Raw genomic sequence first — 11,647 nt, 5'->3', positions numbered from 1 at the left:
ATAACTGTGGGACAGGTCCCATGGGCTCTGCCGCTCTGTCTGGCTTGAAGAGAGCAAGGTCAGCAGAGCCTATTGGGGAGTATATGTTGGGGCTCTTGGTATGCATGCTGGGCCTGTGTCCCAGCCAAGCCATGGATTCCAGACCTTGTGCTGGCAGGAGACAAGGAGGGGTGTGTGTGGAGGAGGAAGCCTGGACAGGGAGGCTGAGAGCAGGAGTGGGCTGGCCTGGGCCTCTCCAGAGGTTCCAGGACTGACCCTCAAGGCTCTGAAAAGGCAGGTCTCTGGCTGTGGCTTCTTCCTTCTCACCTGTCCTTTCCTTGGGGGAAGGACTTATTATGCCACAAAATAGCACTGGGCCCCGGGCGTGGGGTGGGGAGAAAGGAAAGGCCTAGAGCTGGGCGCCAACTGGGTATATGAGAACTCACGGCTACCCTGACCAACCTGTAAGGGGCCCCTCTTCATCCCCATTTACAGTAGAGGAAACTGAGGCTCAGGGAGGGGAAAGGACTTGCCCAAGGGGGTGGATACTCCCACTAGGACAATGTGGGCCCTAAGGCTGCCCACGTAGGCAGGAGGGTTCTGGCTCCTCTGCTGGGTCGTGTGGGCAGCGGCTCTGGTTCTGGGAGGTGCTGATGGAGCCTGGGACTCTCGTGGGCCACAGAGGTCGTTGACCCTCTCCATCCATCTCCCAAGGGTAGAGGGCAGAACTGGGTCACCTGCCCCAAGAGCCTTGGGGGCTGACTTCCTAATATCTAACCCAGGCCCGGCACAGAGCGGGTGCTCACTTAACACCTGAGGACTGCAGGAAGGAAGCTGCCAGCAGTGGGCGCCTGCAGGTCAGGGCACTGTCCAGCTCAAGGGCCTGGGCAGGAATCACTAACCCACTAACCTGGGGGCTGACACTTGTGGGGACAATGGGGTGTGACTTCTGTGGACCAGACACCTGGTTGGGTCCTTTTGGGCCCCTGGAGGCATTGGAGCCAAGGCCTCCATCCCATCTGTAACTGATAGGCTGGTTCTGAGGACTGAATCGCACGCGGCCTAAACGCAGGGCTTGTCAGCTCATGCCCAGGTTACCATGAGAGCTTCCAGTTTCCCCTGGACAGAGGTGGCCCTCCTCCAGCCTCCCTTTGCCCACAGTGTGAGTCTGGCATCAGCGTCCTTGTCCTGCTGTCTGCCCCCGGGCCCATTTCTCCATCCCCAGTCCGGCCCCACTGCCTGCCTGCCGTTCCTCCATCAGCACTTCCTGGGAATTGCTGGTTCCAGGTAGTCTTAAGTCTGAGCTTGGCCAGTACTCTTCCCTGGGACCCTTCCTGCCTGGAGGGTAGGCCATCCCTGTGGACCCTCTGTCCCCAGCCTGCCTCGGCATCAGTGTGAGTCGTTCCGGGCGCAGCCTGCCTGTGCCCGGCTGCACTGCGGCTCTGGCCTTACTCTTGTGACTGTGCACCCCACAAGGAGTGTGTGCTGTGTGTCTCAGGCTGGCTGAGGCCCTGGGGGAAGGGGCTCAGGACTTAACCTGAGGGCTCCACGAAGTGTCGAGATGAAGGGAGAGGAAAGGAGCATAACTGGGTGAGGATGGGGAGAGGCCACTGTCAGCTTTGGGTCTGCTCCTGGGGAGTAGACTTGCAGCTGGGCAGGAGTCACCTGCAGCTGATGGCCAGGCTGAAGGCAGGACGTGGGTGTCCCGCACGAGGGGCACTTCTTGGGTCTGCTGTTACCCTGGAACCTCTCCCTCCACGTCTCACTGGTTCCCTCTCCTCAGAGTCTCCGGATCTGCCCCTCCCGTCTGGCCCCTACACTGGCCCCCGAGTATCACCACAGTTCCGTCCATGTCACTCAGCAGCTTGAAATCCCATGGGACAGTGACCTCGCTTCAGAGCCGAAGGGGTGAGGCTCCTGGATGGCACCACTGCCCCCTATGCACACCCCACACTGTCCCTGCTGATCCTCTGCCTGCACACTGCTCATCCACCTCTAGGCCTTCGTTGTGCTATGTCCCTTGCCTGGGACACCTGAGACACCCTTCCCTTCTTTCCCTGACCAGTTACTGTGCAGCCTCAGTCCTGCTCTCCTCTGGCTGCCATAGCCCCCAGGACTCGCTAAGAGGTCAACATGCTGCCCACCTCTCTGTGGGGGCAGTGTCTCTAGCACAGAGTGGGTGCTCAGGGAATGTGTGAATGAATAAATGAATCAATGCAAAAATTAAACAATCACAGAATGTGAGGTCTGTGAGCTCTTCAGTCATCTGAAACCAACCCTATCCAAACTCCCTTTCTTTGCTGGCACAGTTGCCTGGACCCTGCCCCTCCAACCATGGCCCCTTGGGGCATTTTTAGGGACTTCCCTTCTATTCCCCCATCATTCTGTGAGGTCTGGGGTAGGGGTGTGGGGCCTCCTGGGGCAGGCCTTGGTATATATGTACTGGCTTCCTGCTCACAGGTGTCCAGTGGAGATGGCTGCAGGCCCCTCTCTGGGCCTCCATTTCCTCTGAGGTCCCCATCATGTGTGGCCCCACCTGCCACCCAGCCTGGCCTCACCGCTGCTCCCGTCAGTGCTGCGCTCAATCACATGGTCCACCTGGCGCACCCACTCCCCGTTGCACTTGAAGAAGATCTGCGTGGCGGGCACAGCCTTGCACACCAGCAGCACTGGCTTGTTCTTGACGATGTACACGTCCTCGGGCTCCACCAGGAAGTGGGGAAGCAGGTCTGGGCTGGCGCCGGGCACTGGGTTGGCCACCGTGGCACTCTGCTGGGCACCTGCAGCAGAGCAAAGGGGGAAGGTGAGCCAGGCCTCCACTGATCTTGCAGGGCCCTCCAGGAGCACCCTGCCCACTCAGGGGTGGGGCTGGGCCGTGGGGAGCCAGCTGGTGGGGCCCACGGGAGGCATGAGGCCAGGCTGCCTCTTCTAGCCTGGCAGTCTGGACTGCTAAAAGCACCCCCATTTCAGTGTCCCCCTCTGTAAAGTGGGGGAAGAAGCAGCCCCCCTCTTCTAAAGTGGAGAGATGAACGAGACAAGATGAACTCCCTGGTAGGAGTTCAGGGATTTGGTGAGGTAACCTACCCCCCTGGAGTCCGGGGGAAGATGGAGGGAGAGCGAGGCCCCGGCGGGCAGGAGCCCCTCCCTCTGGTGCTTCTGGTGAGTTGATCCCTATTCCTGGCCCCTCACACAGTAGGAGCTCAGAAAATACCAGTGAATGAAGGAGACGAGGTGGCAGACCTACGGGAGAGGCCCTGGAAGGCTGGGTGCAGGTGGGCTGCGGGGCAGGCCCGGGCAGGATGGGAGCCAGGAGACTGTCTGGGAGCCTGAGGGACCTGGGCCACGTCCCACCCTTCAAGGAGACCTGAATATGGGTTTCTTTCTAATTTAACTGAAAACCACAGCCATCCCACAAGTCATTTGTTACTAATTACACAGGTAATTGGCTCTGAGGCTTTGGCAGAGGTAAACCCCACAGCAGTCTGACAGGCTGCTGGACCAGCAGGACTCCTGAGAGGGTGGGGGTGAGGGTGGAAGTGAGTGGGAGGATGGAGTGGGGGCACCCCCAGCCTCCCCACCCAGCTGCCCACCAAACAGGCCCCTGACGGCCTGGCCTCCCTCAGGGCTGCAGTGATGCCACAACCAGTACACACTCACAGTCCACGGCGCAAAAAGGGAAAAATCGGGCTTCAGAAACCCATTCTGCTCCCTGCTAGTGGTGACCTTGAATGAGTTCCTCTTTTGTCATCTGTGCCATGGAGGTCCTGTCTGCCTGTGGGAGAGTCTGGAGATGCCTCACAGAGATCAGACTCCTGGCTCCACTACCTTCCCCACAGAAGGCTCCCAAAGGGGAGACCTGGCTCCCTGGCCTGGACCCCATCCCCCAGGGGCCTCTACGCTGCTCTCATTTTCTGCCCACATAGGGACCCTCTCTTTCTAAGGTGGGAGTCCGCCCCCTTCACTCCAAGGTCATAATTTAGGGGAGGGGACTTGTGCTTGGTCCTGTAGAAATGGGCCGGGCAGGTGAGCTAGAAATGCCTGCCAAGCGGCTGAGAAACGGGGTGCGACTTCAGCAAGCCCCTCCCCTCCAGCCTGTTTCCTTGCTTGCAAAGTGGGGAGATGGTACTCAATAAATGTTAGCTGCTGTTAATACCCAGTGGTTTTGCACTGATAATGGCAAAGGTTTTCATCTCCCTCAGCTCAGTAACCCACATAGCAATCTCTTCAGGGGCGGGAGCTGATGAGGAAATTGAGGCACAGAGCCAGCAGGTGCTTTGCTCTTTGGATGGGGAGATGGGGATATAGGCAGAGGGGAAGAGCCATCTAGACATCCTATAAACGAGGACTCTGAGGCCAGAGTGGGAGTCACTTACTCCAGACCCCTCAGCTTTGGCCCTGGACTCACAAAATGTTGAGGGATAGCCCTGTGCTGCTTTTGTTATTACATATGCTCTTCACTGTCACTCAGCAGCCACTTGGAAGCTCCTGACCCAGGTAGTGGGCTCAGCCAGGGTAGGGCTGCATTGGGCTCAGGTCGCAAGGTCCAGAGAATGAAATGGAAGGCGAGCTCCAGAGGGTGGGCCTGGAATGGGGAGCTGGTAAGTCCAGTGGCCTCTCCAGCCATTTATCAGGGAAGCCACAGCATTTCTGTGGACCTGGGGCCAAGCTTTACCCCTTAGCAGGGCCCCCAGAGGGGCGTGGAGGCAGGTGTCACAGGCTCCAGAAGGGCATGGGAGTCCAAAGTGGTAGGTGCCGGGTCTGCCCAGGCCTCACCTGCAGAGGCTCAGTGCGATGGCCTGTGCTTGCCTACTGGCTGGGGGCTGGGTGGGCAGGGGCCCTGGCTCACGATGTGGGCAGAGGGTGGGTGTGTGACCCTCCAGCCTCCCTATCGATCACTGCACCAAGCATTGCTCACGTCAGCCGCCCACTGAACCCAGCACAATCCCTCATGTCTGCATTTAACTGCTAATGAAAAATAAATGTACTGTGACCAATAAGGGACATAGCTCACTTCTCCGGGGCCTCCGTCATACCACGTTGCTGCGGCCTCCCCTCCCAACCCAGGGGGTACATTTATTGGGTGGAACCTAAGAGGTACCCTCCAGGTTACAGCTATGCCCTCTAGCAAGGACACTCTAAGGCCGTGGGTGGTGGTAGATTCAGGCCCCATTGGATATTCTCTTGAGGCTACAGAAGCTGCCTGGGCAGCAGAGCTGGCCTCCTCTCCCTTTGCCCCTTGAGCCCACTATGCGACCTCCACCCTGTGGTCAGCACTTGCAATCTGCCTGACGCCTCACCATCCCAGTTCAGCCTCTTGCCTAAACTAAGGCCCAGTGTGAACCTCAGGCCTCTCTCCCTCCACATCATAGGCTACTAGAGTGAATATACCTTCTCTTTGACATGGAACCTGTACTCATTCATCTATGGAAGATAATGCGAAGCAGTGCACGCTCACTGCCAGATGATCTATGGTCCTTTCAACAGAGCATAAGCTCTGTAGTTTGCTGCAGTCCCCACCACTCTCTATTATCCTACCCTGGGTCTGCTTCTTCTATTTCTGTGGTCTGCCTTGCTCCCATAGGCATTTTAGGATGGTGCCAATGCCTTTGGTTGATATCCCTGAGCCTTGTGTTCTGGCTCAGTCAACTCTCCAGCCTTCCTGTGCAAAAACATCCACTGATCCCTCCTAGGCAATGCCTCCCACCTCCAGGTCTCTGCCCACCATCTTCTCTCTGAAACACCCTTTCTTCCTCTTCTGGCAGCACTTTCCTATGTTCTCCTCAGGAAAGAGAGGCCTCACCCGCACCTCACTCTTCTAGGAAATCACACATACCGTTTAACCCTCTCTGCATCTGGGGTCTGTCCTCACTGGTACTGGAGAAGTAAATGAGTGGCTAAGGCCTCTGTCCCCACCACCAGACTCAAGGCTGCTTAGTCTGATGTTAGTGATTGGGGACTTGGAAGTGGGGTGTCCATTGCCTCTCCCTTTGGGGCGACTGAGGTGACAAACATGGAGGGAATGCTCTGCCAGGGCAGACACACCAGGGCTTCAGGAGGGCAGACAGGTGCAGGGCCCACCGGCTATCTGGGCCCTGCCACATCCCGAACCCTACCCCCAGTTCTCCAACCACCACGCCCAGGCTAAGGCTCTCCCGCCCTCACAGGACGTGGCCCAGCTGCCTGCTGGAATTCAGTTAGAAGACCTCCTTCACTTACTAGCAGTTCCCTAATGGCTCTTGGTCACCGGGAACTGCAGACGGGGCTGTGTGCACACTCGGGCGCTGAAGTGGGAAGCCCACTTCCAGTGAGCCCTAAGGCTAGCCCGCTGGCCCCCACCTGTCTCAGGAGGGCATTGGCTGCCCAAGTCAGCCCCAGAGAAAGGCACTCTTTCTCTGGCCGCTCTATTCAGGGTGGGAGCAATGCTGGCCCTGGGAAGACCATGCGTGTATGTGCGTACGTGTGTGTGTGTCTATGTGTGCAGGGAGGCTGGGGTGCAAGAGGGCATAAGAGACCAGTGGAGTAGACCATGATGTAGCTATTCTATGTAGCCCATCTGAGGACTTCCACCCAGCCTTTAAATTTCAGCAAATGTGCCACCTCCTCTAAGAGGCCTTCCTGGATGTACACTGTCACCTGCCTGAGTGTCCACATTGTCCCCTGCGCCTCCCTCCAGGGTATATACCACATTCAGAACTGGGGTGGATCTTTTTGTAAGCTGACTCTGCTTCAAGCAGAAGCCCAGGCCTGGCTTGGATACGGATGGAGCATTTGTTGAGTGACTGAACTTATTCTCCCTTGAACTTTGGAAGGTCAGACAAAAGGTGGCCCTTTTATTCTTGTTCTGCAGGGGACCTGGAAGAGACGCGGATCAGCCCACAGGCAGAACCATGGCAGGGAGAAGGCTCCACACCCCAGGATGCCCCTGCCACACCCCGACATGCTACTGCTCTGAGGTTGAGCGCCCCTCCCCTTTTCTCACCTGCAGTCTGGGAGGATAAGACCCGCCGTGTAACTCTGAGGCCCAAGGTGGGTGTGAAAGTGCTTTCAAATGTTTTATTTTTAAAGGCACCACAAAAATATGGGGTGTGATTAATCAAGCTATTAATGAACTTGTATTTACTGATCGAGGACTCGGTCCCTGGGAGCTGGGTAGGAGGGGTGGGGGCAGGGCATCACACCACTGCTTCCCAACCCTGTCCACCACCAGCTCCTTTCATCCTCCCAACAACGCGGGTCGAGGGCCATAGCCATAGCAAGGGGGTGGGTCAGCAAGGTCTCATTTTTTTCTACTTCCCTGAGAATGTTCTAGATTTGAAATGGGTGAAGGAGGGGGCCGGGGGCCCAGTAGCCTCTGTTTTTCTCCTTTCTGCTGACACAGCACTGGATCCCCTTACCTCGGGTGCCTAAGCTCTCAGCTGGCCTTGCCCGAGATGTGCATTTGGTAGGTCGGCTTGGGGCCTGAGTATCACACTCCACAGGTCCAGGCTACGAGAGTAGAATGCCACAGGCTAACACACCATGCCGTTCATCTGGTGTTGGAGGCCCTGCTGGCCCAAGACCTGAGCTGCCACTTGGCCTTGCCTCTAGGGACCCCCTACCTGTATGTCCTATAGGGCGGCATCTCGACTGTTTGCAATTCCTCAAGGGCTTGTGTAATTCTGTTCCCAGCTCTATCCCCCTCCCACTTTGGCTAACAGCCCCACCCCCACCCCACCCAGGCCATGCAGTCACTCAATCCAGGTGGGCTGTCCCCATCTCTGGCCCTAGAGGTGAGCATATGACATTGACTGGTTTCCAGATGGGCAGGTCACCCCATCTCAACAGATGAGATCCTGGGATTTGGGATGGGCTGCTGGAAAAAGAAAACCCCTTTCCGCTGGACAAGTATTGCAGGCCACAGGGAGGTCAAGTGAAGGGGGAGGCCATGCATAGGTCTGAAGTAGGGGCTTGGAGAGCAGAGGCAACCAGAGAAGAGAGGAATTGACTCCTGGCAAGGTCGAGGCCTGTTAGTCCACAGATTCCTTTCTTTTGCTGAAGCCAGTTAGAGTGAGGACACTTTCACAGCATCGATTCACTTGCCCATCTGCTCTCTGCCTGGGTGACTTCTACTCGACCTTCAAGGTCTGCTCAAACATCCCCTCCCCCAGGAAGCCTTCCCAGACCCCCAGACAGAGCTGGCCACACTGCCTCTGAGCTCCCATAGTCTCTGAGCAAACTCGCCTCAGCGCTTCGCACATCATATCGTTACCATTTATGAGTCTGTCAGGGCCTTGAGGACAGAGACTGAATGGTGACATCCTCCCACCCCATCCTTAGAGCCTGGCCAGGGTCTGACACAGTGAATGCCCAGCGAGTGTTTGCTGAATGAATGTTGAACAGTGTTTCCTCACTCAGGAAGAGCCCAGAAAGGAGGGTTGAAAGTAGAGGACACACTTTCAGATTTGTCAGGGAGCCAGCTCTGCTCATTTTCCAATCAATCAATCAATCAATCAATCAGTTGACCAGTCAATTCCAGAAACTAGTGTTGGATCCTGGGGAGGCAGAGGCTGATGTGCAGGATCTGGGGGAGGCAGACGGGGCCAAGAACCATGGCCAGTGGTGAGGGAAGAGGGGTTGCAGACATGCGGGGGAATGGGGATTGTGTTCTCCCGCAACTCTGCATCCTGAGATGGCTTCATGAGCTATTATTTTTTAAACACGGGGCATTCTTTGATGAGGGAGCTTCACTCAGGGGCTCTGAGGAGCAGAGCCGGAATCTGCAGTTGTCAGACAGGAAGACAGCTATGGGGGTCAGGGGTGGGAGAATGGTGGGTGGGAGGTCCTAAGATGACAGAGCTGGGGGCCACATGAGCCCTGAGGTTCCAGGAGGCAACTCAGGCATGGACCTGCCTGGAAGTAACGACCCGGTGCTACGGCATCAGAGCAAGCTGGGGAGCGTACCACAGAATTCTTCCAAAGCCAATACTTAAAAACCTCTGTACTGCCCACCAGCTGCTTCCCAGGGCTCGCTGACTGCTCCAACCTCCTCCCTCTCGTGTAGACCACCTGTTTCTCCACTCTCATTTTCCTCATGCGGGGCACACCCTGCACCAGGACAAGGTGGGTCAGGACTGGCCCGCCCCTCCAGGGTCTCCAGGCACCCATCAATACTTCTTTCTTTTCCTGGCCCCTCGGCCCATCCCTTAGTCATCTCCCTGGCCACTGATCTCAACGGCAAGGACTTATGGGAGGGTGGGGGCAGGTCCGAGTCCAGGCTCTTTAGCTCCTGGTGTGTTCGGTGAACGAGGGTGGGGTCGACTGCAGTCTCTCTTGCCTAGGAGTGCGCAGAAAGTGGAAGTGACCGGGTGGGGGTGACAGCCCCTCACAGTGTCCCTCGGAAGGAAGGGCTGCTCTACTGACCCATTCTCACACACACTTGTGCATGGCACTCTGGTTTCCATGGTAATGTGTGCGTGAAAGTGTCAGAAGCAGCAGCAATGTCCTCAAGATCGTAGGAAAGTCACCCTCTTCCTCAGTGAGCTCCAGGGGCCTAGTCACAAGGACAGACACAGGCATCATGAGGAGGACATGCGTACGGGCTAAACTGCAAAGGACAAAGAGAGCATTGGGGTGGGGGGCAGCACTACCTCACCAGCTTAGAGGATGGTCACACTGAGTGGGGTGTGTGGCAAGGCCACATGGCCCACCAGCTACCACAGACCAGGCAGCTGCACTAAAGTGCCTTTGACTCTTCTCTCTGAAGTGCCTTCGACTCTTCTCTCGTTTTGCAGATGAGGACCTTGGTGAGGCTCAGGCCTTGCCTGAGGCAACCGAGGGCAGAGTGGGCTCTCGTCACTTCCCATCCCAGGCCCGATGGGGCTCTGGGCGTATCCTGAAATAGTGTCTGACCCCACCCAAAACACCACCCTTTGCTATCCCTGTTTCTTAAACCCTTAAAGCTGATCCCAGCAATGGGCCTTTGCACTGGCTCTTTCCACTGCCTCTTGCTCTTCCACGGTTGACCCTCTTTTATCCCGAAGGTCTCAGCTCCAATGCTGCCTCCTCCCAGAAGCCCTCCATGACTGCCATACCCCCACCCTTTTCTCGGTCTGTTCTCTTCATAGCATTTACCATCATCTGAAGTCATCTTGTTACTCTCTGTGTCCTCTTCCCCTGAAATGGGTCATGACAACAGGGATCACACCTGTCCTGCTCACTGCTGTAGTCCCAGAACCCAGCCCAGGGCCTGGCACATAAAAGGTTGATAAACATGCTCTGAAAGCACGAATGAACAAATCTGGATCTTCTCACTCTGTGCCCAGAGCCCACACCAAGTGTCACACCCCTGCCGTCACTCAGAGCTCCCAAGCCCACAAGTGAAGGGGACTTCAAAACTACCAGGTTGTCTGGGGGAGAGTGCTCTGATCGGGGGACAGCTCCCGGAGACCCCCTCCCAGGGTCCCTTCCCACCCCAGGGCCTTGCTTCAGGCCAGAGAAATAGTTAATAAAGCTGAGGCCTAAATAAGCATTTGATTAACAAACGATAAAATAGCTATTGTGTCCTCGAATTAAGCTGTAATTGTGGCTGATAATTGGCTGGTTAGAATTTAATAAGCTGCAATTAAATAGAATGGAATCCAGGGTAATTATGTGGTCTCACAGCCCAGAGAGAACTGGGGAAGGAAAGCTTTCTCTTGCTTTGGAATCTTCTGCTGGTGCAGTGTGTGTTGCTGTGGGCGTGTTTCTGGTTTGGGTGGCCGTGTGTATGTGTGTGTGTGTGTGTGTGTGTGTGTGTGTGCGCGCACGTGCATGCGCACACGCACACATGACAGGCCTCCTCTACCTTTCACCTGGCAGATGTGGCCAGGTGAGCCTGGCCCAGCCCCTTCACCATCACTTGGCATGAGGGCTCTGAGCCCTGTGGCAGCCTGTGGCAGCCCCAGCTGGAAGAGACATAAAAGGACCCCTGGCACAGTTCTCTGCAGGAGGGTGGCCCGCCTGTCTTCCTAATGAGGAAACTGGGCTCAGACAAGGGACAAACTTGTTCAAGGTCACACAGTGATCAGTGCCCAGGCTGGGCCTGATTCTCAGATTGCCCATGGATCAAGGGTGACTCCCACTGGCTAGCAGGCTGGAGGATGCCCCCGCCAAGGCCCCCATCGGCTCTCTAAGCACCCTTCCCCATTTCCATCCATGTCTTCCACCAGCTAAACATAAAGGACGGTTCGACTGTTCCACACACACACACCCTTAAGACAAGGTGCCCAACACCCCATCTCCCATTCTGTTCTTCCTCAGCTGGCCTGAACGTCCACCTGAGGCCCTGGTGGCTGCAGAGTTCCCTGGTGGCCTCAACCCAGCATGCTGCGTCCCCCTCCCCGCAGGTGTTGCCCCCAGCAAGTCCGTGGGGATGATGAACGGCATCGCCCAACACGCCATTTATGACCCATCAGCATTTTTACAACATTGCCGGCAATTAATTTAATTAAAGACCCTGTCCCAGATATGGTGGCATTTCATATCTCACTGATTTAATGGGAGCCCGGCCAGAGCAGGGGCTGGGGGTGGTCCAGGAGCGGCTGTGGTGTTCCCCAGCCTGGCTTGGCTCGGTGTACACAGGGCAGGGCAGTTGTGGCCCTGGGATGGAGCCTAGGACAAGAGGAGACCACGTAGTGACTTGCCATTGGGA

General features: G+C 56.6%; 1 protein-coding gene across 1 annotated transcript in view; it reads right to left on the bottom strand.

Annotated features, from left to right (window-relative positions):
* UNC5A (unc-5 netrin receptor A) overlaps nt 1–11,647 on the bottom strand; it is a 161,041-nt gene that overhangs the window by 11,718 nt on the left and 137,676 nt on the right. Inside the window, exon 2 of the mRNA XM_025040608.1 lies at nt 2,538–2,759. Coding sequence (XP_024896376.1) covers nt 2,538–2,759 — 222 coding nt within the window. The remainder of the gene's footprint in view (nt 1–2,537; nt 2,760–11,647) is intronic.

Source organism: Pteropus alecto, unplaced genomic scaffold (assembly GCF_000325575.1).
Source record: "Pteropus alecto unplaced genomic scaffold, ASM32557v1 scaffold78, whole genome shotgun sequence".
Lineage (NCBI taxonomy): Eukaryota > Metazoa > Chordata > Mammalia > Chiroptera > Pteropodidae > Pteropus > Pteropus alecto.
The sequence above is the reverse complement of the archived record's forward strand: the minus strand, read 5'-3'. Positions and strand labels throughout refer to the sequence as shown.